The 26,491-nt window shown below is 44.2% G+C and overlaps 1 protein-coding gene across 1 annotated transcript in view; it reads right to left on the bottom strand.

Moving 5' to 3' along the window:
- Positions 1-900: 900 nt before the first annotated feature.
- LOC140386776 (cytosolic arginine sensor for mTORC1 subunit 2) overlaps positions 901-26,491 on the bottom strand; it is a 289,471-nt gene continuing 263,880 nt past the window's right edge. Inside the window, exon 9 of the mRNA XM_072469469.1 lies at positions 901-25,540. Coding sequence (XP_072325570.1) covers positions 25,475-25,540 — 66 coding nt within the window. The 3' untranslated portion in view covers positions 901-25,474. The remainder of the gene's footprint in view (positions 25,541-26,491) is intronic.

The following is a 26,491-nucleotide window of genomic DNA, read 5'->3' as shown; positions in this document are numbered from 1 at the left end:
TTTTTACAAGGAGTTACTTTAGCATAGAATACTTTACCTCCAAGTGGATGTTGAGGCAAGACTAAGGGAATTGGATAAATATTTGAAAAAAAATTTGATTAAAATGAGGAAAGGACAGGGAAATGCTGAGACACAATTGAGGGTACACAAGAGATAAAATCATAGAATCCCTACAGTGCAGAAGGTGGCCATTTGAGTCTGCACCGACGCTTCGAAAGAGCATGCCACCCATGTCCATTCTTTCTTTTAATTTTTTTTTTTAAATTCAGAGTACCCAATTATTATTTTTTTCCATTTAAAGGGCAATTTAGCATGGCCAATCCACCTAACCTGCACATCTTTGGGTTGTGGGGGCGAAACCCACGCAGACACGGGGAGAATATGCAAACTCAACACGGACAGTGACCCAGGGCCGGGATTTGAACCCAGGTCCTCAGCACCGCAGTCCCAGTGCTATCCACTGCACCACCGTGCTGCTCCCTATCCATGTCTACACAACCATCCACCCAGCCCTATCCCCATAACCTAACTTGCACATCGCTGGACACTAAGGGGCAATTTGGCATGGCCAATCCACCTAACCTGTACACCTTTGGACTGTGGGAGGAAACCAGAGCACCCGGAGGAAACCCACGCACACACGGGGAGAATGTAGAAACTCCACACAGACAGTCACCCGAGAGCGGAATTGAACCCGAGTCCCTGGCGCTGTGAGGCAACAGTGCTGACTACTGTACCATTGTGCCTCCAAGTAGGAGTACACCATACAGTCCGCTGAGTCTGCTCCACCACAGGATTTAACTCGTGATTTATTTCAGTCAATTGTCTTGAGGAGCGAAGACAGCAAGACAAGCACAGCTTTATTTTAACAAGTGGTTTCCAAGTACAAAAACACGCTCATTGGGCTTTGTGCTTTTTTTTTATTTTGCTATTTTTAATTAACACATTACAAAGTACAAAATATACTGTCTTTTGTTTGAAACATGAATTAATTTTACTTACAGTACATAAAGTTTCAGTTTCAGCTTAAGACTAGCGAACAAAAGCGTGCGCACATTCTCTAACACACAGAAAGAAAACACTAGTTCCAATTGAGCTTTTCTGTTCCATCTTACCTTTGAAGGTTTTTGCTTATCATTTTTCGATGTTCATTATAATTAAGGAGACAAAATTCTAGTTTTAAACTATACTCTTGGACTAGATTGATGGCCATTTCAAAGCAAACCCTCATTAAAAAAAAAACCTGACTATAGCTGTTGCCCGGCAGAAAATGAGGCATGTATTTTTGAACAGTAAATTTCCTGCCAATTTTTGGTAAAAGTTTACATTCCAGGCTGGCTTGATAATGCTGCAAGTTAAGATGTTTTACTGTGCAACCCTGTGGTTGTGGTTTCAGGCCTTGTCAGTGATATGGCCTGTCCTCCTGTGACTTGTTTAAGCGAGTACTTTGCTGGGCTGAATTCTGCCTTCCTGTCCATTCAGTACCTGCTGGTGGCAAAGTGGTGAATAAAAGTTAAATGTGGGCTGGATTCTCCGGTCCCCCGCCCACTGGTTTACCGGTGGCATGCCGTTCGCTGTTGGCGGGATTCTCTCTTCCAGCTGTCAATGGGATTTCCCACTCCGCCGGGAAAACCTCGGGGCGGGGGTGCGCTGCCCACGGGAAAAAAGACTCCCAACGGCCAGAGAATTCCAGCCCTGATTTGACCTCTGGATTTCACACCTCTTCCTCCATTAGAGAAAAAACATCTGATGGTGGCTCTTAGCATTCAGTGAGAATGTGTAGTAGAAGAATCAATTGAACGTGTGGATTTTAATGGGTTGCCCGGATACTTGTCAGCTGCCACTTTTGTCATACAGGTAAAAGATAAATCCATAACCGCCTATTCCATTTTTAATTCATCCATTCTTGAGGTGCGGGTGCCTCTAGCAGTTCCAGCATTTATTGCCTATCAGTTGCCCTTCAGCGCACCTTTATAAAGCGCAGCCCATTCAACGCAAGAGTCTTTTCGTGACTGTAAAGTGTTTTTTCATTAAATTAAGCAAACTTAATTTTCGGAGCACAGTGACTGTGCTACATCACAAAATATTCTGATTTGAACTTTTGCGATGATAGCTTGAAACAAATAAATTAATCCCCAAACTTTCCACTTTGTGAACAATTCAATTGTGATGGATGTGCCCTTGCTTCAACTCTCAGGCACCGCAATCAAGCACTGCTATAATAGAACAGACTTAAAATAGAATTCTGTTTAATAAGCTGTTGATAAGCGCTACATCTTTCCAGAAGTGTATAAATCCTTCACAGTTAGGTTCCTAATCATTTCCTTTGGTGCAATTAGTGGATAAACTAGAGGACTCTTCCTCGGGCTAAAAGAAAAATCACATACAGTGAAATTTGCAGCTTTAACTACTGTTATTTACATGGTTTGTGTTTTATCTCCTTGAACTCTGTAGAAGTGATTCGGTGCTCACAAAGAGTGCATCTTGGAATGTTGCCCGTTATCTCTCGACACCAGCTATTTTCGAGTGGTGTTGCCCACACGGTGTGCCAATGAACAGAATCGCCTTTACAGTTCAGAAAATAAAAACACCTGTGCAATTTTTACATCATGTGCCAACAGTAAGTCATACAAAGGCACTTTAAACACGAACAGAAAGCATCAAAAAAGCATGAAAATCAATCCACGCCATTAAAGTATCACATTGCCATTTAGAGGGGCATGTTTTTAAACATTGCTTTTTTACAAAAAAAACCCAGCTCATCTCTGCCATCACAACAGGCTCTTCTAATAAGCTCGTAGTTAAAGCTACAGTATCAGCAGAAATCCAGCGAAGGGATGGAGGAAGAAAGCACCAATTATAATTATATATTAATCCAAATCCAAGAGCTCCTTATAGGTAATTATCATCAATCTATAGTTGTGACACTCTTTGTAATTAAAACATTCAATAAACACCAGAGAGCAACACACAAAATGTTGCTCAAGGATGTTACACATCATATTGCCTGATGTTTTGCGTAGATCAAGAGTTGCCAGTATTTTGATGGCGTTCCCTGCTTTTCTAGCCCAAGAGTATATTATTAACTGAACAAATAGTAACTGCTTTTTTCACAGCTGGTATTAATGTTAAGACGGGGAGAGGGGAGAGAAGATTATTTTGATGTAATGTTGCCTGCTCTGCCTCACTACCATCATAAACAACATAAATTATTTTTAACAGGATTTTAACACTCTGATCACAAGTCTTTTAGATTTTCCTTAATGGTTTGTTCTCATCATTGTTTTGTTTTTTAAAAATAAATTTAGAGTACCCAATTAATTTTTTTTTCCCAATTAAGGGGCAATTTAGCGTGGCCAATCCACCTACACTGCACATCTTTGGGTTGTGGTGGTGAAACCCACGCAAACACGGGGAGAATGTGCAAACTCCACACGGACAGTGACCCGGGGCCGGGATCGAACCTGGGATCTTGGCAGCATGAGGCAGCAGTGCTAACTACTGCATCACCGTGCTGCCAGGTTTCTCATCATTGTTAGCCACCCCGATTAAAGGTTACTAATTCACTAATGGGGCTGCAGAGAAAAAGATATCCTGCAAAAGCTTAAAATGGTAGCATGAAGCCTTTCATTTATATTTGAAACCTATCGCTGAGGTGGAGCATAAACAGCAGCATAGATCAGTTAGGTGTGTATTTCAGTTTTTGGTCTGTATTTTCGATTTGTGTAATATAGTTAGAATAGAGTTCTGATGATCTGAGTGGGTATGCAAATCTAAAGCAGCTAAAACATAGCCAGATTTCTATTAAAATTTGCTGCCAGGTTGGTAATTTTTTATTTGAGGATTGTGGTCTTTAAAATGGTTCTGTATATTAAAACATAATCGCTACAACACTGAGGTGGCGGCCCCCTGTATATTTTGGCAAGATAAAGGGCGGACTTTTCCCATTTAGAGATTAAGTGCCTTGGCGGGGGCAGGAATGTGGAGTGGTTCCCGCTGAGGAGGCCAGCGGCAAAACGTGCCGAATACTCCGGCCACGACCTAATTAATTATGCACATGGGTTTTTTACACCTTTTTCGGGGCAGGGCTGGATGGTGCATAGTCTGCTATCGTGTCCAGGTGCAATTTTGAAAAATCACCCAACATCACTGACCCACCACTGAAGAAAGAAGGTGGACCACCTGGGAATGACGGTAGATTTCCGGGAACACTGAGACCGGAAGATAGACCTTCCGAGAACCAAGACTGATCTGAGGAACATTCCGAGGTTGGAAGCTGGACCCCCTCCAGGACACAAATGCTCCCCGGCCCACTGCTGTGGTATTCTAGGTTCCAGGGTTGCTGGCCGCCTCCATCCTGAACTCCGGAGGCAGCTCGAGGTGAGTCCGAAGACCTGCATGGCACGTTGATCCAAACATGTTTCCCACCGAGCTGCGAGGGGGGGGGGGGGGGCGGGGTGTTGGGCCTTTACCTGCATTCCATTAACGGGATGCAATTGAGGTTCTCGCTGTCCTCTGGGGATTTTTCCAGCCCACCATTATGGGCACCAGCAGAAGATCCAGTTGTAAAGTCACACCAGCATGAAACTGATTTCTGGGCCTCATGCCATGTTCTCCCTCCATCGATTCCCAGCACAGGCTTGGGAGATTCTCACCTCAAGAGAGGGCCCACAGGGGGCAGCATGGTGGCGCAGTGGTTAGCATTGCTGCCTCACGGTGCCGAGGTCCCCGCTTCGATCCCGGCCCTGGGTCACTGTCCGTGTGGATTTTGCACATTCTCCCCGTGCTTGCATGGATTTTGCCCCCACAACCCAAAGATGTGCAGGATAGGTGGAGTGAACACCCTAAATTGCCCTTAATTGGAAAAAATGAATTGGGTACTCTAAATTAAAAAATGAGTGCCCACTTGTGAGCTAATGTTCCAATGCAATTTGCATATAACGAATGCAAATGACCCAATTTCAATTCAGATTGGACCAGGTTCATGTCTATATTCAGTGGAGATGGGTGATTTGTGAAAGAATGAAATATAGAGAGAAAGAGAGATGTAAGAATCCGGGTCCATTCACGATATTAGTTCCATTCCCAACTTCCTGTGGAAGTCTCAAGGTTGGAATGAGATTCACATCTGCGTACATTCCTTGATTAATGCAGAGATTGTACTACGGAGAAACTGGAGCCTCAAGAACGGGAGTGAAATTAGAGCTAATGCTAATGGCGTCATTGTGGTAAAAGGCTTGGCTTAGACTTCTTTGTTTGCTGATTTGAAACCAATTGAGATTCAGTACAATTGAGAGTTCAATAATAACATAACTTGCAATGTCAGTTAGACATCATTACCTTTGCTTTAATAGTTTGATCCCAAGACTTGGCTCTTGATCTAATTACTGTCTTGGTGCAAACATGGTCAAGAGGTGAGGTGTAAGTGACTACCCTTGATTCAAGGTAGCATTTGACTGAGTACGGCGTCAAGGAGTCCTCGGAAAATTGAAGTCAACGGGAATCAGGAGGAAACTCTCCACTGGTTGAAGTCGTACCTAAAACAAACAAAGATGGTTGTGGTTGTTGGAGGTCAATCGTCTCAGTCCCAGGACATCACTGCAGGAATTCCTCAGGGTGGTATCCTAGGCTCAATCATCTTCAGCTGCTTCATCAATGGCCTGCCTTCCGCCATAAGGTCAGAAGTGGGGATGTTGGGTGGCACGGTGGTGCAGTGGTTAGCACTGCTGCCTCATGGCAGCGAGGACCCAGGTTCGATCCCGGCCCTGGGTCACTGTCTGTGTTGAGTTTGCACATTCTCCACGTGACTGCGTGGGTTTCACCCCCACAACCCAAAGATGTGCAGGGTAGGTGGATTGGCTACGTTAAGTTGACCCTTAATTGGAAAAATTTTAAAAATGAAGTGGGGATGTTCGCAGATGACTGTAAAATGTTGAGTGCCATTTGCAGCTCTCAGATACAGAGGCAGCCGATGCCCAAATGCAGAAAGAACTAGACGATATTCAGACTTGAGTTGAAAAGTAGCAAGTAACATTCGCACCATATATGTGCCAGGCAAAGACCACTTCCAACGAGAGAGAATACGGCCATCTCCCCTTGGCATCCAACGGCGTAGCTATCACTGAATCCTCACAACCAAAATCCTGCGGGGGAAGAGTTCTCATCAAACAGAAACTGAACTGGACCAACCATGTAGAAACTCTGGCTACAAAAGGTGGTCAGAGGCTGGGGATCCTGCGGTGAGTACACGCTTCCTGACTCCCCAAAGCCTGTCCACCATCTACAAGGCACAAGTCAGGATTGTGATGGAATACTCTCCACTTGCCTGGATGAGTGCAGCTCCAACAACACACTGTGAAGCTTGACATCATCCAGGATAAAGCAGTCTGCTTGACTGACACTCATCCACTAAAGATTCACTTCCTCCGCCACTGAAGGTGTACAACAGCAGCACCATGTATCATCTACAAGATGCACTGCAACAACTCACCAATACACCTTCAATAGCTTCCAGCGATCTCTATCACTTAAGGACCAGGGTAGAAAACACCGCCTCCAAGTTCCCCTCCAAGTCACACATCATCCAGACTTGGAACTATATCGCCATTCCTTCATTGTCACTGGATCAAAATATCAGAACTCCTGCCCTAACAGCACTGTGGGTGCTCCTACACCATATGGAATACAGTGGTTCAATAAGACAGCTCACCACCACCTTCTCAAGGGCAAGTAAGGATGGACAACAAATATTGGCCTTGCCAATGACACCCCATCCCATGAAAGAATAGAAAAAGAAAAACAATACTGTAATGCAAAAGAAATACTTTTGGAAAGTATTTATAAATCATTGACAATCATGTGGGAGTCAAGTACTTTAAGAGGTTGTGGACTAAGTTATTACATAAAATATTATAAATATGTGACATATTGACTCATGAACGGTTCACATTCACCAAGTGGATTGTTTTAATTGACAACGTTTGGTTTAATATTCATGTCAATGCAGGAATCTGGTAACTACTAACTCCCAGGATTTAAATATTCACCCTCAAACAGGTACAGCTTGCTCCTTGTGGTCAAGAGTGACTTAACAGTAGTTTTCTTTGATCAACAGAATGGATGGTCAGAACTCCACTTGGTCACAACCCAAAATGCCGTTTAGCAGTTTGAAGAGTTAATAATCTTCCTCATGATGAAAGCTCTCTGACTGATTCTCTGCGCACTGTGTAGGAGGCCTGTGGTTCTATTGAAGAATATTGTCAAGAAAGTACATGCAAATCAAACTGATGTTAAAAATCTAGTATCGGTGGATTGAGAAGAAGGAAATATGCTATCATTTTGCCCGTTAATGTCACCAATCATACATCTATAATCTCATCTTTTGTGCTTATAAAAATTATTTTTACGATGGGTTTTCTGCGCATTATCTGCACTCGTATTGGTCATTTAGACTATTCAAACTATTACAGGATTATTTTCCATCGGTGACTCTTGATATTCAATGGAAATATAGCCCCCTTTCTTATCTGCAACTCTTAATTAACATCGATTTTGATGTAATTGCAGATTGTTTGCTAGTCAGAGAATCCCCAAGGTATAGAACAAAATGAAGCTTTAATATGTTGTCATGACTGACCTTGTTATAGGCTACCCAGCCTTCCTGTCCACTGGTTGTTCTTTTTTGCATTAAGACTTAAAATCTATTGGTGGTCAAAAGCAGTCACTATTTGTGCAATATTGTGCAAACAACGGACAACCTAATCATGACACAGAACAATCTCTGTAAACACACATACATATGAACATCCGTCATCAAGATGTTTTTCGAATACTGATCGAGTGGATTCACCACTGCTCACATTACAGCACCACAGTAAGATTAAAGCATTTTACTGTCAAAACATTCAAAATCTTATTAAATTTTATTACAAGAAACTACTTTTTAACCTATAAATATTGCTGCAAGTTAACATGTAACTGCAAAGAGTTGCTCTGTACACTTGTTGCTTCTAATGTATCATATATTTAAGTTTCTGGTAAAGCACAGAACAACCTCACTAAAATGAACAGAAATTAATTATGTTAACTTGCACGTTTAAAAAAAAAAAATCTAAATCAGGTACAATTGAAACATCGCCTAATTCCAGTTTATGCTGGTGTGCTTAGATCTTTTCAAATAATTCACAACTATAATTCTGAATTCTTTCAGGAATAAAACTAAAAGCACTAACTTCATCCAAAACACCGCGAACTCTGTTGCTACCTTCAGGAAGTCAAGTCAATTAGAATAAGATTGGCAAATTTTCACTGCGCTGTGCCACAATGAGATACTACCCCAATCGGTAGCGCAGCCCGGTCACTGAAATAGCCTTTACGGCCTTAATAATTGTTTTTCCATCGCTAAGCAAATTTGTTCACTTAGAAATGCTAATACACAAGGTGTGGGTGGGATGCAAATCAAAAAATGGCATTTCCAAAACCATTGGGAACCACAAAATTGGAATACAAACTTGATTTCCTTTTGCAGTTTTCTGCACCCTGGCTGCAGGAAGCTTGACTTGCTGACATCCATGCTTAGAAAAAATATTCAGCTGCACTTCAGCTACCTCACTTAGTCACCTGTCATCTGAAAAGTCATGGGATGGGACATGAGGGAATGCACTGATTGGTGGAATTTGCATTAATTAACTTCTACAGCCACTTAGAAGGAGAACCTTTTTTTGGTGCATAATTCAAAATGACAAGGGAAATGGCTTAAAGCTGGAGTTTACTTTGCAGGCTCTCGAAAAATAAAACATCGATCAGACATCTAAAAGGTACTTTTCTGAATCCGTGCTTCCGGCGGGCACTGGGAGCCACATACTGAAAATGTGTGCGTGCACACGCACCATTTTTAGATCATTTCAATGAATGGATGAAAAACTGTGCACAGTGCCCTCCAGAATTAAGGAGAAATATTTCCACTAGGTAAGACTTCCCGCCAGGGCAGTGTCAGAACATCACCCCTTCCGGATTGGTTTTGGTTTATCAATTTATGTGGGCCTGAATTTTCCGGCCGTTGGAATTCTCTTTCCCCGCTGGCAGGGCACCCCCCACCCGTGGGTTTCCTGGCTGCGTGGGGTGGCTTCAATGGGAAATCCCATTGACAAGCAGCGGGAAGAGAAAATCCCGCCACCAGTCAACCGCGTGCTGCTGAGAAACATGCTGCTGGGGGACCGGAGAATCCCGCCCTCATGTCTGAATTGAGCACAATGTGAAGGTAGTGGGATTTAACCTGAAAAAGCATGTTCAAAATTTCATCTTGGCAGACAATAGTAAATCCATCTGCAAACTCCTGGGTTATTGGAACATTGGACACTTTACCACAATTAAGTGACTGTCCAATGACACTGGGGGTGAATTTGGTCTTTGTCAGTCATGCAATAGGGGTGGGAACAAACAGGTAGCCAGTTTTGGACTGCAAGCAATACTCTTTTCCTTTGAAGTCATTGGAACAGCAGTTCATGCACAGCGTAAAGGTGGGAAGGGGGAGGTGCTGCTGATTCACTGTCACCCATTTCACGTGAGGGTCAAAGAACAATTACACCCTCATCATTTCAGAGTGGACCAAGTAAGTGTTTGATTGGAAGAATATAAAACAGACAGAGGGGAGGACAGAGTTTTGAGATTAAACTGGAGAATTGATGTTGAACAGTTTACGAGTTTACAATGGGGGCAGCAAGGAGATTATGGAAAGTCCATTACAGAGTAAAAGTTATCAAAGGTGCAACAAGAAAAAAGTTCTTGTTGCAACCTCCCCCCCAATCCCATCCAAATTCTCACTTAACCACATTGGGTAAGATTCTCTGGCTTCCCCCAGGGCGTATTCTTCGGCGGCAGGAGGCAGCCTGCATTCTTCTGGTCCCACCGCTGTCAATGAGATGCCCATTGAATCCACCCCGTGCCACCGGGAAACCTACGACGGGTTGCACCGTCGGCGGGAATGGATGATCCCACCGACGTGAACAGCCGGAAGATCTCGCCCATAGATTCCGAAAAGAGAGCTCAGAGATATTCAGCAGTTCGGACATTACATAATGTATTTATTTATTTTTTAAATCCCATCCTAAAAGTTACAAAGTCAATGCACAGGATGGACAGGGCAAACCCTTAATCCATCTCATTGCTTGCTCCAAAAACCAATTCAAATTCAAATTGAAGCTAATTCTTGGTCTTCACAAGGGAGACATACAAAATCCAAACTGACAAGAAAAGGCATGGCACCTCATCTAGGGCTTACTCTGACGCTTAATTTTAGCCAAAAGACCGATAAGCGATATTACAAAAATTAAATGACTACAATTGATGAAATGGTAAATCAGGAGCAAGAATGGTCATGTCAATGCCAAAAACCCTTTCCCAATTTCCATGCTCGCCTCTTCCATTAACAATGGAATATTGCTTTAAGCTGGTAATTGCTTAAGATGCTAAATGGAAATAAATATGCTGCCAAATTTATCATTAAGCGAAAATCTATGATTGGTGGTTTATTATTAAACGTTCTGACAATGACCTTTGCTAGCTAGTTGATTTATTAAACCATATTAATAAACTGATCAGGCACTTTGGAAAAAGCAACTTAGGGCCGAATCAATGTAGATTTCGCACTTTTATCACTCGATTTCACTCCATTTGATTTTGTTCTAAAATCCCAGTTCTTTCAATAGATCACAAGTTTTTGTGGAATTTACACCAATATATGTGTCCCCCCAGCAACATTATTTCTTGTTACGCTGGTCAAATGTCCTTCGAATGCATTACATCAGTTAAAGAATCTCCACACTACCTCATTAACAATCACTGCAACAAGGCCAAGGTTATTTTCATCTGTATCAACTTTTTTACCAAAATCTATTTGCCTTGAATCATTCTGAGAGCTGAGGCCTACAATGGCCTTTCCCGCCAGCACCTTACCCCGGCCCGTGGGTTTCCCGGCTTGGGGTGGCTTCAATGGAAAATCCCATTGACAAGCGGCAGGGGTAATGAGTCCCGCCTCCAACGAACGGCGCGCCTCTGAGAAACACGCAGCTGGAGGAACCGGAGAACCCAACCCAATGTTTCCGGGTGTTGAAATTATATTTGAAATTGACCAACTAATAATGACAGGAATGTAGTGAGTGTTTTTGGGTGTTGACGTTTAGAATGTATCTGGAAACTGAGGTGATCTTTAAAACTGACAAACGAGTAAGTGAATGTATGTACGTGTGCCGGGTCTTTCCCGTCGCACCTGCCCCAAGGATGGGCCTTTAAATGGTCCGTCAAATTTTCCGTCCCGCCCGTGTCGATTCCCGCAGTAGGCGGAACCAGAAAATCTATCCCATGGCATAAGTCAATTACAACAGTGGCAAGGTTCAAGTATGTCAAGACATTCAAGTTGGACCTTTATGTTCCTTAATACAGTTGTTCAACATGAATTTCAGAGCCCACGGGAATTAGCTAAAAATGTATCTGAATTGGCCAGATTGGCTGGGGACACCGGGATTTTCCAGTCACGTGTTACTCGGCGACAAGCCGTTCGTTGGCGGCGGGATTCTTTACCACCATCGCTTGTCAATGGGATTTCCCATTGAAGCCACCCACTGGGAAACCCGCAGACAGGGGCGCGCTGCCAGGGAAAAAGAGAATCCCAACAGCCAGAGGATTCCGGCCCATATCTTACGTGATCTGATTTGTCTGAATTAATTCAAATTCTAAATATCCATGAAATGTAAATCGCTTATTGTCACAAGTAGGCTTCAAATGAAGTTACTGTGAAAAGCCCCTAGTCGCCACATTCTGGCTCCTGTTCGGGGAGGCTGGTATGGGAATTGAACCCGTGCTTCTGGCCTGCCTTGTTCTGCTTTAAAAGCCAGCTATTTAGCCCACTGTGCTAAACCACAAAGCCAGCCTGTTCCTGTTTTAAACAGACTAAAAGCCCTCGAAAGACTGCAGGGATAGAACTCAGAATTCCAAAAGATAAGTGATGGGCTTTAAAGGTTAAAGTTCAGGTTGGGGCACTTATCTTTCGTTCAGTTCTTGTCAGAATTTATTTTTAGGAAGAAAAGCCAATTGTTTGCTACCTCACTGCTTCATCTGGCCTTGTCACCAATCTAATTACATGCTTCAAATTTTTGTTTAAAGGCTAGACATTCATTAAATTAGCCGTTGTACAGAGCACACCCATATGTAGGCCGGAATTCACCGGCCGTTGGGATTCTCTATTCCCGCCGGCAGCTCTCCCCCGCTTGTGGGTTTCCCGCCGGTGTGGCGTGGCTTCAATTGGAAATCCCATTAATATGCAGCAGGGAGAATCCCACCGCCAGCGATCAGTGCGCCGCGGAGAAACACACGGCTGGAGGACCGGAAATTCCAGCCCATAACTTCCAACCACAAATTTAAGCCATTTCAATAGAGTGACCATTAAATTGCCTCCACAGAAAGGGACAGTGTAACTTCTCTGGTCAGACCTTCACTCCAGTAGCGGTGAGCATGAACTACCGGAGATTTCACAGACAAAGCCCTGTGTTGGGATATTGCAGTTACCATAGTTGCAATGCTATTGCGTGAATGGTCAGTGTGTTAGCCTGAACATCTACTCTGTATTTAGTGCCAATATTAGTCTGTTTACCATGCATACTAAATGGAGTTGGGGGGATGGGGGTAGAGAGAGAAAGAGTTTCACACAAAATCATTTGGAATATTTCCAGTTAATGCCATGGGACTTGCTCTCTGCCCATCCCTTGCCTTTTCCTATTGGGAAATCACGGGTGCAGTGCTCACAATTTTCTATTTAGTAGAATTAATAGACAAGTTCATGGTCAGCATGTCCACGGTTTCCTGATGGGTGAGGTAGGCGCGCAACATGCCTCAGGTTTTTGGAGATCACGGGGGCGATTCTCCGAGCCCCGCGCCGGGCGGGAGAATCGCCGCAACCGCGCCACGACGCCGGCGCGCGATTCTCCGAGGCGTGGAGAATCGGCGCCATTTGTGCCGGCGCGTTTGACGCGGCGCCGTCCGCGGCCACTGGAATCGGCGGGGCTGCCGATTCACCGGCCCACTGCGCGGATACAACAGAGTCCCGTTGGCGCCTTCACCCCTGGTCGGTGCCGGCGGGAACTCTGCGCGAAGAGTCGGGGGGGGGGCGGGGCGGCCTGTGGGGTGGGGGAAAACGATCCTTCACCGGGGAAGGGGGGGAGGGGGCCTCCGATGGGGTCTGGTCCGCGATCGAGGCCCACCAATTGGCGGGCCGGTCTCTCACCCCCCCCCGGTTCTACTTTGTTGCGCGGCCGGCCCCTGAACACTGACGCCATGTTGAGGAAGGGTCGGAGCGCTGAAGAAGTCCCCCACGCATGCGTAGGTTGGCGTGAACCGCTCCAGCGCCGTGCTGGCCCCCTGTGGGGGACAGAATCGGTCGTACCCGGGCCCGTTTCGCGCCATCGTGAAAAGCGATGTCGTTCATGACAGCGCGAACACTTGGTCTCCATTTTGGGGAATCGCCCCTCCACATCCTGCAGTCTAGTTTTTAAGCTGATAATGATTTTCCCCATTCGTGCTTGGCCTCCTTTTTTTGGTGAAGGAAATGGCACAACAAATAATTATATAATTTTAATTTGGAGCCAACGTGTTGTTAAATGGTCCAACGACACTCATTTTTACTCTAAGGCAATAAACGGCCTTAATATCACAAAGATCTCTTGCGTGTAGTAACCTGTTATAATCAATCATTTGCAATTTGTGTAATCCTTTACATCATTTCAAAATTGATTCTTTCTAAAAAGAATGGCAGGATTCTTAAAAAGCCTCACGAGATTAGATTTAAAAAAAAACTCTCTTGGCCAAAATCTGAGTGGTTTAGCATAACTTCATATAATGCAACTGTGCTGGGGCAAGGGGAGTGATGAGGTGAATGTTAGAAATCCAATTTGCAAACATTCTCATGGTGACAGAGATGGCTACTCTGGACCCAGTGACGTTTATGATTAGTGTTGGCTCACCTGTTTTATTATGACTGGAACTGTTCATGTAATCAATATATTTGGAGCCAATTCTAAAAAGATCCTGGAGCAAGTGCAAATTTCTGCAGTCTGCTTTTCCCTCCAAGGAGCAACCATTGAATCATTGAGCCAACACCATGCGTATACGAAGGCTAAGAACCTAACTTTGGATCCAATGTTACAACAAAATGGCTGCCTGGGCCCCAATGCACTTACAGTATATTAGGTACAAATCACTTTTAAAACATTCTATCAAGTAGTGGTAAGTCTGAGAGAGACTGGCTCTTTCTAATGATAAAATTGGATTTGCTCAGCAATACATTAACTTATTTAAAAATAAAATATCCATTTGAAGCAAGACTTCAAACAAGTGCCAAATCAGCTCACAGAAAAAGCCTACACCACCACACCATTACTCCTACATCATTTTATTTGTTGGACAAGATTTACAACTTTGGTGGGGACATTAAATGGGCAGTAGCTGATTGGCCACCTTTGTGGCCATCTGCCCCAGATCCCCTGCTGCCCATTGATGTTGAATTTAGCACCCCTAATCTCCTTCACACCTCCTTTCCTTATCTTACAAAATAACTATCTCCGTATTGGATTAAAACAAAAGAAAGTTTATGTGAGGGCGTGGTTACCTGGCTCTAATTTTATGCAACAATAATAATCATCTGCTTTCTCCTAGGAGATGGTGTACATTATTTCCAGGAACGACCCCCGTACTATAATTCTCCTTCAAGAAAATTAAGATTTTAGGCAAGACCATGTTCTTTAAAAGAAAAAAGATCGTACTGGTCCTTCAACTAGCAGCAAAGAAACACCAGCAGTCAAAGCTAAATGCGATCACATTGGTTAGCGTCAGAAATTAAAGTGGGACCATATTATCCCTACTCACACACAGTGTAAAGGGGAGGGAGAATACTGATGAGATTGCCTAGTGTCATCGTGCTCTATCAGTGCAATCTGATTAGATGTTCAACAGCCATCCTGTTTAGTGTCTCACTGGTCACTGGCTTGTTCAGCCATAGGAAGTAAATTAATCATTTTTAATATAAAACAAACAATGGCAAATGTTACCATAGCTGTAGGAGATGCAACAATTGATTGGATGCAGCTTGCGATTGCATTATCGACAAGGTATTTTTGGAATGGATGACCCAACACTATTCCAACAAGAAGCCCCTGAAGGTAACACGGAGCTCACAAAGTTATTGCCTTGCTTTGAATCTAATTGCAGAAGGTTTATTGGAATGTGTCCCTGGCCCTCCCTTCCAGATACTGCTGAATCCTGATCACAACCAGTTTGGCAAGAACATCTGTGATTGGTTGGGATTTCTAAATTGCTACTGTAGGCCGGGAGTTTCCGTTCCTCCGCCCACCCGCGTTTTGTTTTCCAGAGGTGGAGGCAGCTCACCATTGGCTGCCGGCGGGATCTTCCGGTCCCGGGAAAGTCCATGGCGTTTTGCGTGGCTCGCCTACCCCAACGCCGAGGAAAATGTCATCTGTAGTTATGTATTTTTAAACAAATCATGGTGGGGGGAAAGGGGGGGAGAGAGAGAGAAAAGTGAGACTTCCTCTCCCCGGTTTTCGGCAGGCGTGAAAGCTGGGGAATCATCATAGAATCTACAGTGCAGGAGGCCATTTGGCCCATGATGTCTGCACCGACTGCCGAAAGAGCATCCTCCCCAGGCCCAATCCCCCACCCTATACCCGTAACCTCGGGGCAATTTAGCATGGCCAATCCGCCTAACTTGCACGTCTTTGGACTGTGGGAGGAAACAGGAGCACCCGGAGGAAACCCACAGAGACACGGGGAGAATGTGAAGACTCCAACACCGACAGTTACCCAGGGTCGGAATTGAACCCATGTCCCTGGTGCTGTGAGGCAGCAGCACTAACCACTGTGCCACCGTGCCGCCCCCGAACATAACGGGAGCCCCCAAATGGCTTTTATGCTGGCAGGATTTCCGTTGACACTGTCGCCACCACCTCGCCAATGACATACAATGACCACGAAAGGTCTAGAATCCATTATCATACATTTAAATGTCGTTAGCCAGCTTCCCTTCTGTATTATTCCCCCATGTAAGGAATTCCCTGGCCTGCCTGCATGGCGTCAAATTGGTGGGGATTACAACAGACCCTGACCAATAGGTACCCGGTAAACTGTCAAGGGGCATGCCAGGAGGGTTTCCGTTGGGGAGATTCTGGGTGGGGAGGTCCCCTGCCTAGAGGGGTCCCATGTCCATGTGGGGGGGGGGGGTTTGCGTACCCTGATTTGTTGGGGGCCGAGGTTTCTGGTGGGGCGAGCTTGTTCAGAAGCCATCCCACCAATGTGACGTCATAGGACTTACCTCCAGGATTTTATTGACAACGGGCTGGATTCTCTAGTCCCCCAGCCGCGTGTTACTCGGCCGCATGCTGCCCGCTGCCAGCGGAATTTTATCTTTCTGCTGATTGTCAATGGGATTTCCCATTGTAACCACCCCATCCCGCCTGGAAAAGTGCTGGTGGGAAAAGTGAATCGCAACGACCAGAGAATTCTTGCCAGTATGCCAAAATTATGGCAGGAAAAAGCTGGCAGGCTACAGATCGCTTTGACACATTATCAAATAAAAGAGAAAATTCCGTCCATAAAATTTGGTGCCCAGGCCAATAGGTTACTTAAATTATCAGTTACGTCAATTAAAGTACTTGATTACATAAAAAGGTAGTTTTTTTAAACCTTCATGTTCAATATCATGAATCATTGAATAAAATCTTACTTTTCTTTTACATTAATGGGTTAGTCAGATGTAAAATCACTGGAAGGCCTATTAATTAATAGATCCTTTGGCCAAAATTGCATGACCTTCCCCATGCATGCTAAATAGTCCTGTGCAAAAATGCTGTCTGCTATCCTCAGTTCTACTTACAGCCAGGGGAATGCAGTAGGTCCAGAAAGTCCCTATTCTCCACAAGATCGGAGCAAGAAAAGTTCTCTTCTTACACAAAGATGCATGTCGTTTTAGTTTTTCTAAGTGGAGAACACACTAAGTAAAGTACAGATGAAGAAAAAACCCAAGAACATTATTCAACTGTGGGGAAATCCAGGGAATATCAGGAAGGGAAGTGCATCGGAGTTAGAATATGTGGAGCATCACTTAATTTGAAAATTGATTAATACTCTTGCAACAGGTGTATTCAACCAACACAACCAATAAGGCAGTTTATAAATGGGTAAAGTCTGCAGCCTGTGAAACTCAAACAAAATTGAAAGGACCTAAAAAGAGTGTTGAACAATATTGTGGACCGAACTCTAGCTTTCATTGTGCTGAACAAAATTCAAACAATCACTACGTCACCAAGATAACATTCCAAATACACTGGGCAGGAATTGGCATTAGAGACAGTCATCATCCTAAGCGCAGGTCAGATGCAAGTTTAATCAGATAAATATGTAAGGCAATGAAGTAGGCTGATCACTTTGGGAGAAACAGGGGCCAATAAAATGCTGGCCTTCCACAAAAGTGATATTAAACCTGAACCAGGTTATGGAGGGCAGCATGAGTTTTTGAAGCACTAGATTCAAATCCTATGGAAGGATTAAGGGATTAACATCAAGATTAATTCCCAAAGTCCCTTTACAGATCAATGGGTGACTACAAAGAATTTCCAACATCAGATGTATGAAAGGTAGACGGGTCTACATATCTTGTGACTGAATTGAGTTTAAATCCTTAATTTACACTTGCTAATTTGTGGTCAAGGGCCACAGTCCTAGATGGTGGCCTCCCTGAGCGTTACTATTGAAAGTTCCAGGAATCCCATTTAAATTGTTACCCGCCGCCAGTAGGAAGCGGGTGGATGTGAAGTTAAAAATGAATTCAGAACGTGCGACCATTTGCCACCATCGCTAATATTAACATGCAGGGCTCTGCGGGTGGAAATGTGCCCACCTAAAGCAGATGACAATCTTACAAATCCATACGAATTGGACCTTTGTAATGTCAATAGGGCCCTGCCGACAGTTTAACTGGAACTTGGAAAGGGAAGTCATCACGGCTTTCCTGCCAAGCTGGAGCACCACGACAGCTGGTGGGAAAGAAATGGGTCAGAAAATCTCCTTTGCGGGAGTGGCAACAGCAGTCCATTAAGTGTCCACATGGGACGGCACAGCCTCCCCTGCCTTGGCATCCCCTCACTTCTAGCCCATGGGACTTTAAATTCCTTCCCTGCCACTTTCCTGAAAGTCAACAGCTTCAGACAACGATCAAAGGCTGCTTGATCCTTCACTGCCAGAGGCTGATCTGCACCATTTGAGTCCAATGTTGTATCATGTTGGTCTGGGAGGCAATGGCCGGAATTCTCCGGCTGTTGCGATTTACTGTTCCCGTTGGCAGTGCATCCCACCTGTGGGTTTCCTGGTGGCATGGGGTAGCTTCAATGCAAAATCCCATTGACAAGCGGAGGTAGTAGTGAATCCCGCCCCCAGGGAACAGTGCGCCGCTGAGAAACATGGGGCTGGCAGACCTGAGAATCCAGCCGAAAACCACTTGCTCTAAACCCATTAATGTTCCTTTGAAGAGTCTTCTACAGATGCATCTTTCTCAACTCTATCTCCACTTCACTGCCTCCAAAGCACTTTGGGAAATCTTGATGACCTGAAAGGTGCTTTAGAAATGCAAGTCCTTCTTTGATTCTTTATGAAAATACAAAACAACCCCAAGAGCAAGGAATCAGGTCAGTTATGGGAGAAGTGTTAGAGGATCTGTGATCTTCACATGGAGGAAGGGGATTGCAATGTCAAAACTGTAGATGTACATGGGTATGATCTTGTGATTTTTGTCCTGCGAACTAGAGGGGAACAGTGGCATGGAGTAGGGGAACCTTTCCATGTAATCGTTTAAGGACCCTTACCCAGCCATGCTTAAACAATGATATGAATTTAGATGTGCGAGACTTGTCACTTGATGCAGGACTTATTTCTTTTGAGGTAGAAGCAACTGCAGATGCACTTTGGGGTTGAAGGGTTTAGTAATCCAATTTGATGCTCCTTTTCTGTCACATTCCGATGCTTCCTTCTCTAAATATGTACCGGCAAATGCACTCTCAACAAGTGCACAAATATTAAAGCTCCTGGCACTTTATCTGCCACTGGAAAATTTGACAGAACTTGATCAAGTCCCGGTGATCGATCGGCAAGCATAGGTGACTTTGGCACTTGGAATCTGAAGTGCACCATGCAATGTATTACAACACTGGATATACACAAATAAGATAAACTGGGTTAAAGACTCAACTAAAGACTACACCATGGAGAAACAGTTGATATCGATAACGGGGACAAAGAGCTGAGAGTATAGTGGAGGGCGTATTGCTGAGGTCTATAAATCAATGCCTTCAAAGAATGAACATTCCAGTGATTTACTAATCTCCGATTTGTGAGTATAACTGAGGCGATTGACCTTTTGCAAGCTAACAATGTGTGTACTGTAACTGACCTGAGCTCACATTACATTCTTCCAATTTGAATAATAAAAATGTGAACAATAGAGAATCAAATGTCAAGCTTGGATCAAGAATTAATTAACAACTGCAGTGAAAAGAATGCTATTTCACAGATTGGTGCTCTCTGCCCAATTGAGAATTATTACTTGATCAGGCACCTTTTTATCTGGAATCAAATTAAAGTAAATTGAACTATGCTTCTGAAAGGCTGATAAAAACAAATCGAAGCTACTGCTATTAGTTTATCAATGAAATGCAATTCTACAGATAGCACGTTTTAAGAAACTGGGAGCAAGATTGGTACAAATGTTGCACAATGCCTACCAGTGCTCAATAAGGGTACACAATTGTTCATCATTTCCAGTGAATGAGATGAAAGCAAAGTTCCCATTAAAATTTAATTCCCAGTCTCTTTTAATGTTCTTTTGCGTGACCACGTGATTGGGTTATTTATCCCAGAACAAGGCCTGTAACGTACCTTTCAGGCTGCTGTGAGGTTGCGCACCCGGGCAGCTTAGCGGGGAGATGATAGGCAGCCCAATACATGATCAGCGGGATTCTCCGCTGTAGTTGAGGTGAATAGCACAGATTTAATTAAGGGGAAGCCAGGATAAAAGGAATAGAATGTTATGCTGGAGAGTAGGAGGAGGGTAGTGTGGATCATGTAGAGTAGCAAGAACCAGCTGGGTCAAATGAACTGATTCTGCCTTCTATATAATAACCATAGACCGTTGGAATTTTTCCCAGTGGACATTGTGGCTCGACAGAATTATGTACTGGAAACTCAAACTCGTGAATTGGAAATTGCAGTGAAATGTAAAATTAACAATTTGATTCTGTATCTTATCACACCATGACTGGCATAATAATGACCAGATTTACATTGTGCCTGCAGTTCTGCCATCACTGCAGATTGTGCTTACTCCCGATACAGATATAAATCAGCAAGTTTAACATTATGCAAAAAGAATAAAAACCCTCTTACATCATGCAAAACCAGTGTTGAGCAAGGCCACCAACTTGGGACATCAAGCTCCCACAACAATCCTGCTGCTCAGAAGTGTGCAGGTCAAAATTGTCTCACAGCAGCGAGGCAGCTACTTGCATAGAAACTATTCTACTACTGGTAAAATATCTCCAGCTATACAGTGGGCAGCTTTCTTTTCCTATGTCTGGAAGGGTTTATAATTTGATTGTGATTGACTGAATCTGTCACAGTAGAAACTGGGCTAAAAATTCAGCTGGTTAAGTAATAGTAGGAAAGTTGAAGGTGCTACAGGGCTCTGCACTGTGCTTTCGGTTAATATACATGAAGAAGGCAAGGCAATAAGCATTTAACTTACGCAGCTATATTTGTTAAAATTATTTGTTGATGGTGCTAGCCTCCCTAGAATACTCCTGAAACAACTACTTTAGAAATGATAAAAGCAAATTACTGCGGATGCAGGAATCTGAAACCAAAGACAGAAAATGCTGGGACGACCTCAGCAGGTCTGACAGCGTCTGTGGAGAGAGAAGGGAGCTAATGTTTCGAATCTGGGTGACTTTGACAAAGAGTCATCCAGGCTCAAAACGTGAGCTCCCTTCTTTCTCCACAGATGCTGTCAGACCGGCGGTGATTGTCCAGTATTTTCTGTTCTACTTCAGAAATGATTTGCTAAATAAAACTGCAACCAAACATTTTAGTCATGTTGGGTTTGCTTCACAGAACTATAAGCTTGAATTAAGTGCCTTTTGCCAACAGCGTATAGCTGACTCTTTTTTCTAAGAATGGTCGCTAACTAAATCCTTAAAATTTGACTTAATGCTGAAACATTTTTGTTACTAAAAGACTTTTCTCTATCCGAACACAGACACCGGAATTTGACTGTTCCCAATTCCTTCAGATTTAAGCTTCGGGAAACAGCTGGATAACGTTAATACATAAGGGAGCTGGTGTCTGCTGGTTGAGCTCTGGCCTCCAACTAAAAGGTCACAGCTTTCAGTGCTTCGATTGAATGGTTTCATCCGTCTCATTCTTGCTGGTCCACAAAGTCCTCCACAATTGTTTGAAATCTTGCAAGAGGCTGGCGGGAATTCATTAATACAAAAGCAAAATACTGCCGATATTGGAAATCTGAAGACAAAAAACAAAATGCTGGAAACACTCAACAGGTCAGGCAATATCAAATGGGGCAAGAAGCAAGAGTCAACCGATTCAGGCCTGTGACTGGAAAAAAGATCACCAGCTCTGAAATTTTGTCTGGATTTTCCAGGTTTCCTGTTGGGCTGCACTCAATGGGGAACCCCGTTGACTGCTGTGGGACCAGGAGATCCCGTCGCAGACGAGCGGCGGGCTGCCTCCACCACTGCGAAACATGCCCGTAGGCTCTGCTTTTCTCTCGAGATGCTGCCTGGCTTGCGAAGCATTTCCAGCATTTTCTGTTTTAATTTCAGCCGGAATACATATTCCATTAGGGATACAGTGAACTCTCCATTATCTGCTACATTGGGTGGGGCATTCCCATGGATAATTGAAACTGGTGGATAACTTAGACCCTATGGCCCTGAAGGTACAGTGGTGCAATTCTACGGGAATGAAGAAGGTACGATACAAATGGCAGGAAGTGTGTGATTCAAAGTCTCAGGCGATTAAAAATCACGATGGGCATTTACAAAATGAATAAAATATTGGACAGTTCTCAAAATATCTATGATAGAGGAGCACCTGCAAAGGTGAAGAGATAAAAACTAATGGAAAATATCAAGCAGCACTTTGCAAAGCAATTTACAAAATAGTACATCAGCAGTTTGAGTGGTTTTTCTAAAGGCGGGAGTTGGTCTGAATGATCGATAGAATCTGCTGGATGTAACGCTGGAGCATCAATAAAGAAGCTAGATGTCTCCACTAATGTAGCTTATAACCAAGAGAGAGCTAAACTCTGCCAATGGTTCACCATCTGTTTATCTGGTGCTTGTGGGAAGGCGAGGGTAGAAGTGCATGGGGTAACTGTTAGGCCATTGCAAGAATAAAATATTGCCCATTCTAAGGGACGTAGAGGGAGGTGGTTTATTGGGTTTGTAGATTAGGGTTAGCTGCTGGCTCAGGAATAATAACAGCGACATCATTGTTTTGGGGTCATTTTAGCAATTGGTACCAGTGGAGTGATGCGGTTTGAAACAAAAGAAGGTTTTTGGGCTGAGGTCAATTTGTTTTGGTGGGCCCAAGTCGAAGAGTTCATTGAACCTTCCACATGTAAAGGAGCAGACTGACTCCCAAATGAACATTCCACCTCACCTTCAAATAAAGTGTTACAGTGCAGAGTTGCGCCAATGATAGGTTCAAAGAGCACCAAACTAAAAAGAAACTAACTGACTTGTTGATTGGTGAAATAAACACAACAGCAGTGGCTGTACATATAATGCTGCATGTCCATTAGCGGCGAGCAAGAAACTACAGTTCAGAAACATTGTGAGCTTTTGTAAACTTTTTTGCTGCTATTATTTCAGCTGGATTTTTTTTTTTAAAACCTTAAAGTTTCGGTCTCGGCAAATGCCATAAATAGCAAAATACAAACATCTACTTTCATCAGGGGGGGGGAAAAAAATCTTCATCTGTAAACCAAGCTCAGAATTAATTTAAAAATGCAGTTTAAAAGAAGCAATTGAAAGCAGATTAGGTTGAAACTATTTCTTGTCTTCGACACATACCTTGGGATTTATCTATTACCGATGTCTCGCTTTTGTTAATATTCCCTAATAAAGCAATCACAATTAAGCAGGCACTTCAGCACTGTGAGAGGCAGATTCACAATCTCGCCCTTGCCTCTGGCGTCTGCATGACTCAGCAGAGAATACTGTTGAATCTAAAACAATAAATCCGTTCCTCTGTTTTCCCATTTGGAAAAAACAGAGGCGGTTAAAGCAGTGAAAGTAGCAGTACAAATTAGATAAGTCCTATTTACTTCATAAAATGTGTATAAATTACAAAGATACGGGGCGGGACTTACCGGCTATTCACGCCGGCGGGAAATTTCCGGTCCCATGTCGGCGCCCCGGTTTCCCTGGAGGCGAGGGTGCTGTCAATGGGAAATCCTGTTGACAACGGCGGGACTGGTAGATCCCGCTGGCGGGCCACCTCCGCCACCACTAAAAAACAGGGGTGGTCGGTAAATCTCGCCCAAGGAAATGCTAGAAGATGGATACAGGTCGCCTGTATCAAGTAAGGATGATCAAGTTACCAAAGTGTCAGCCATCAGTGTTATTCAGGCAACTGTGTGCAAATCAGTGTATGAAATATAAACAATGCTACATTCTAACTCCTCTACATCCGTTTGGCACCTGTTAGAACACATAAGTAATACATTGGGGACTCAAGTGCCACATCTGATGGTGCATATTCAAAAGAGAAATGAATGGGACATATTATCAATTACAGAATGATGAAAAGGGAAAAGAGAGCAACAAAAAAGATCAAACTTGCCAGCTCCCTGTTCTTCAAGAAAACTTGAGGTCAGCTGTGAGCAACTAAATGAAGGCCTGCTAAAACAACAGGTTTTAATGGTTCGCAAGGTAACAAAATCCCCCAGCCAAACTCCGATCAGAATTTTCTGAAGATTTTGCGGATTCTGGAGTCAACCGCAGATTAACAAACGTGAACTGCTGAGTTTGAAACATTGTCCTTCTATTTCCCCTTTCCAAAATTCTGCAACGGGTGACATTTACCTAATTTCCGATGCCTTCCCTTGTTCAATAACCTCTGCCAAGAAATCTTGAAGAACGATCTCAATGCTACAGCGTCATTGGAATACGTGATAACGCGTTAGCTCAGGAGCGCAACAACCCAGATGGAACGCAGTTATATTTGAAAGGTCAAATTAGATTGCCAGGTGAAATGCATTTGGTTAGATGGTTCAAATCTAAAGAGCTGGGTTGGAATCTTTGTCCCTTCGCCTGAAAAAACGGAGGATGGAATCCCCTCCATGGATCCTGCGCTGTCTTATTTCTGAGTTTCGGGATGTCAGGACATGATTTCAATAACGGTCTCACTGAGATACAGAAGCATTTCTTGCTGGGAATAGGTTGTCTAAGGTCACCAAATTAAACCTCTTTTCATTTCTCTTTGAAGCACTGGTTAGTATTTGAAAAGAAAGCAACCAATCTTGCTGCACATAACCCTCGACCTCTTTCCGGAAGAACAAATTGTGCCGGCAGGTCACTCGCCTCAATGATCCCGGTGTCGATCTTTCACGCCAACCGTGTTAAATATTTACCACGATAGAGGGAGAACAAAGAAGCAAAGCAGTAATTACAGGCACGCTGCACAGCTGATGTTCCCGCGGTATGAGACACGCAACTTTCCAGTGTCGATTGCAGATTGTTACCCAAGGAACCGGGAATAACAGCACTGCGAGCGTGACATTGTGCATCAAACTGCCTCGATACGAAAGAAATTCCCAGATAAAATGAAAGATCATATTAAAGAAAGTAACAGTTATCAGGGAGTAACCTGGAAAACTGCCTTTTGCCAGCTTTACTTCTGCAATTTATAGCGTCATCTGAACTTGTCCCCAAATGAGATTACTTCCTTGCAATCGCTCCCAATATCCTACAGATCGTGGCATCCCTATACTTAATTAGAGACCCTTCTGCCCCCCAAACCTCAGAAATCAGCTTTGTGCTACATGAGATAACTAACCCAACTAATTCACAGACAAACAGTCAGTCACCACAGCTCCTTCACAGTGGGGGAGGGGGTTGGGGATATCAGTAGAAAGAGGTGGTTTGACTTTACCAGCACAATGTAACAGGGTTCAAACAAAGAACACAATGGGAACATTCACTTTGGGAACAGGCTTCAAAAAGCCCACCAGGTCGCCAAGAAAACCGCTGCTGCTTTACAAACGCCCAAAGGATTCTTCTTGAAAGCGAAGTTTCAACTTTTACTGGTGTGCGGAGAACAAACCACCGGAATCTCAGTTTCCCATCTACTGCTTCTTGTTCTGACTCACTTGGAGAGCGTTAATCACACTGTTGATATTTTCTTCAGGTACCTGAAAGTGAAGGAAGTGAATAGAGTAAGGATATAGAAAGACAATGAAGCATTGAATGGACTGGTGCCTACTACATTTGCATCTCGTAAGCAGCTTTTAAACGTAATATGTCATTAGCTTTAGTCAATCGGACTTCCGTTTGCGGCTATGCGGAGCTAAGTCGCACGTTTGGCAGCTCCCGCTAGAAACGGACTTTTGGGCTCTTTATAGGGTCCCCAACGGTACTTTTTCGACGATTCCCAGTGTGGGAAGGGGACAACAATATTACTGTATGGATTGGACCAGGAGTGGAGCGGTGAAAAAAGCGGAATTGGAGCAGAGAAAGGTGCGAGGGAGGAAGACCAAGATGGCGGCGGGTGGAGAGCAGGCAGCGTGGGCGCAGTGGTCACAGGAGCAGCAGGAGTTTCTCCAGCGCTGCTTCACGGTGCTGAAGGCAGAGCTGCTGGAGCCGATGAAGGCGTCAATTGACAAGCTGCTTGAGACTCGGACGGCCCAAGGGGCGGCGATCCGGGAGGTCCGGCAAAAGGTCTCGGAGAAAGAGGACGAGATCTTGGGCCTGGCGGTGAAGGTGGAGGCGCACGAGGCGCTCCTTAAGAAATGGCAGGCGAAGTTCGAGGACATGGAGAACCGGTCGAGAAGAAAGAATCTGTGGATTCTGGGTCTCCCGGAGGGGCTGGAAGGATCGGATGTCGCAACCTACGTGGTCACCATGTTGAACACGCTGATGGGTGCTGGAGCTGGAGGGGGCCCATTGAGTGCTGGCGAGGAGGCCCAAGCCCAGCGAGCCGCCGCGGGTGGTGCTGGTGGGGTTCCACCGCTTCGTTGTCAGAGAATGTGTCTTAAGGTGGGCCAAGAAAGGTGGGAGAACGCAGAGGTCCGGATTTATCAGGGCTGGAGCGCAGAGGTGGCTAAGAAGAGGGCCGGGTACAATCGGGCTAAGGCGGTGCTGCA

The sequence above is a fragment of the Scyliorhinus torazame genome, chromosome 12 (genome assembly GCF_047496885.1).
Source record: "Scyliorhinus torazame isolate Kashiwa2021f chromosome 12, sScyTor2.1, whole genome shotgun sequence".
Taxonomy (NCBI): domain Eukaryota; kingdom Metazoa; phylum Chordata; class Chondrichthyes; order Carcharhiniformes; family Scyliorhinidae; genus Scyliorhinus; species Scyliorhinus torazame.
This window is presented reverse-complemented; position numbering and strand designations above follow the sequence as displayed.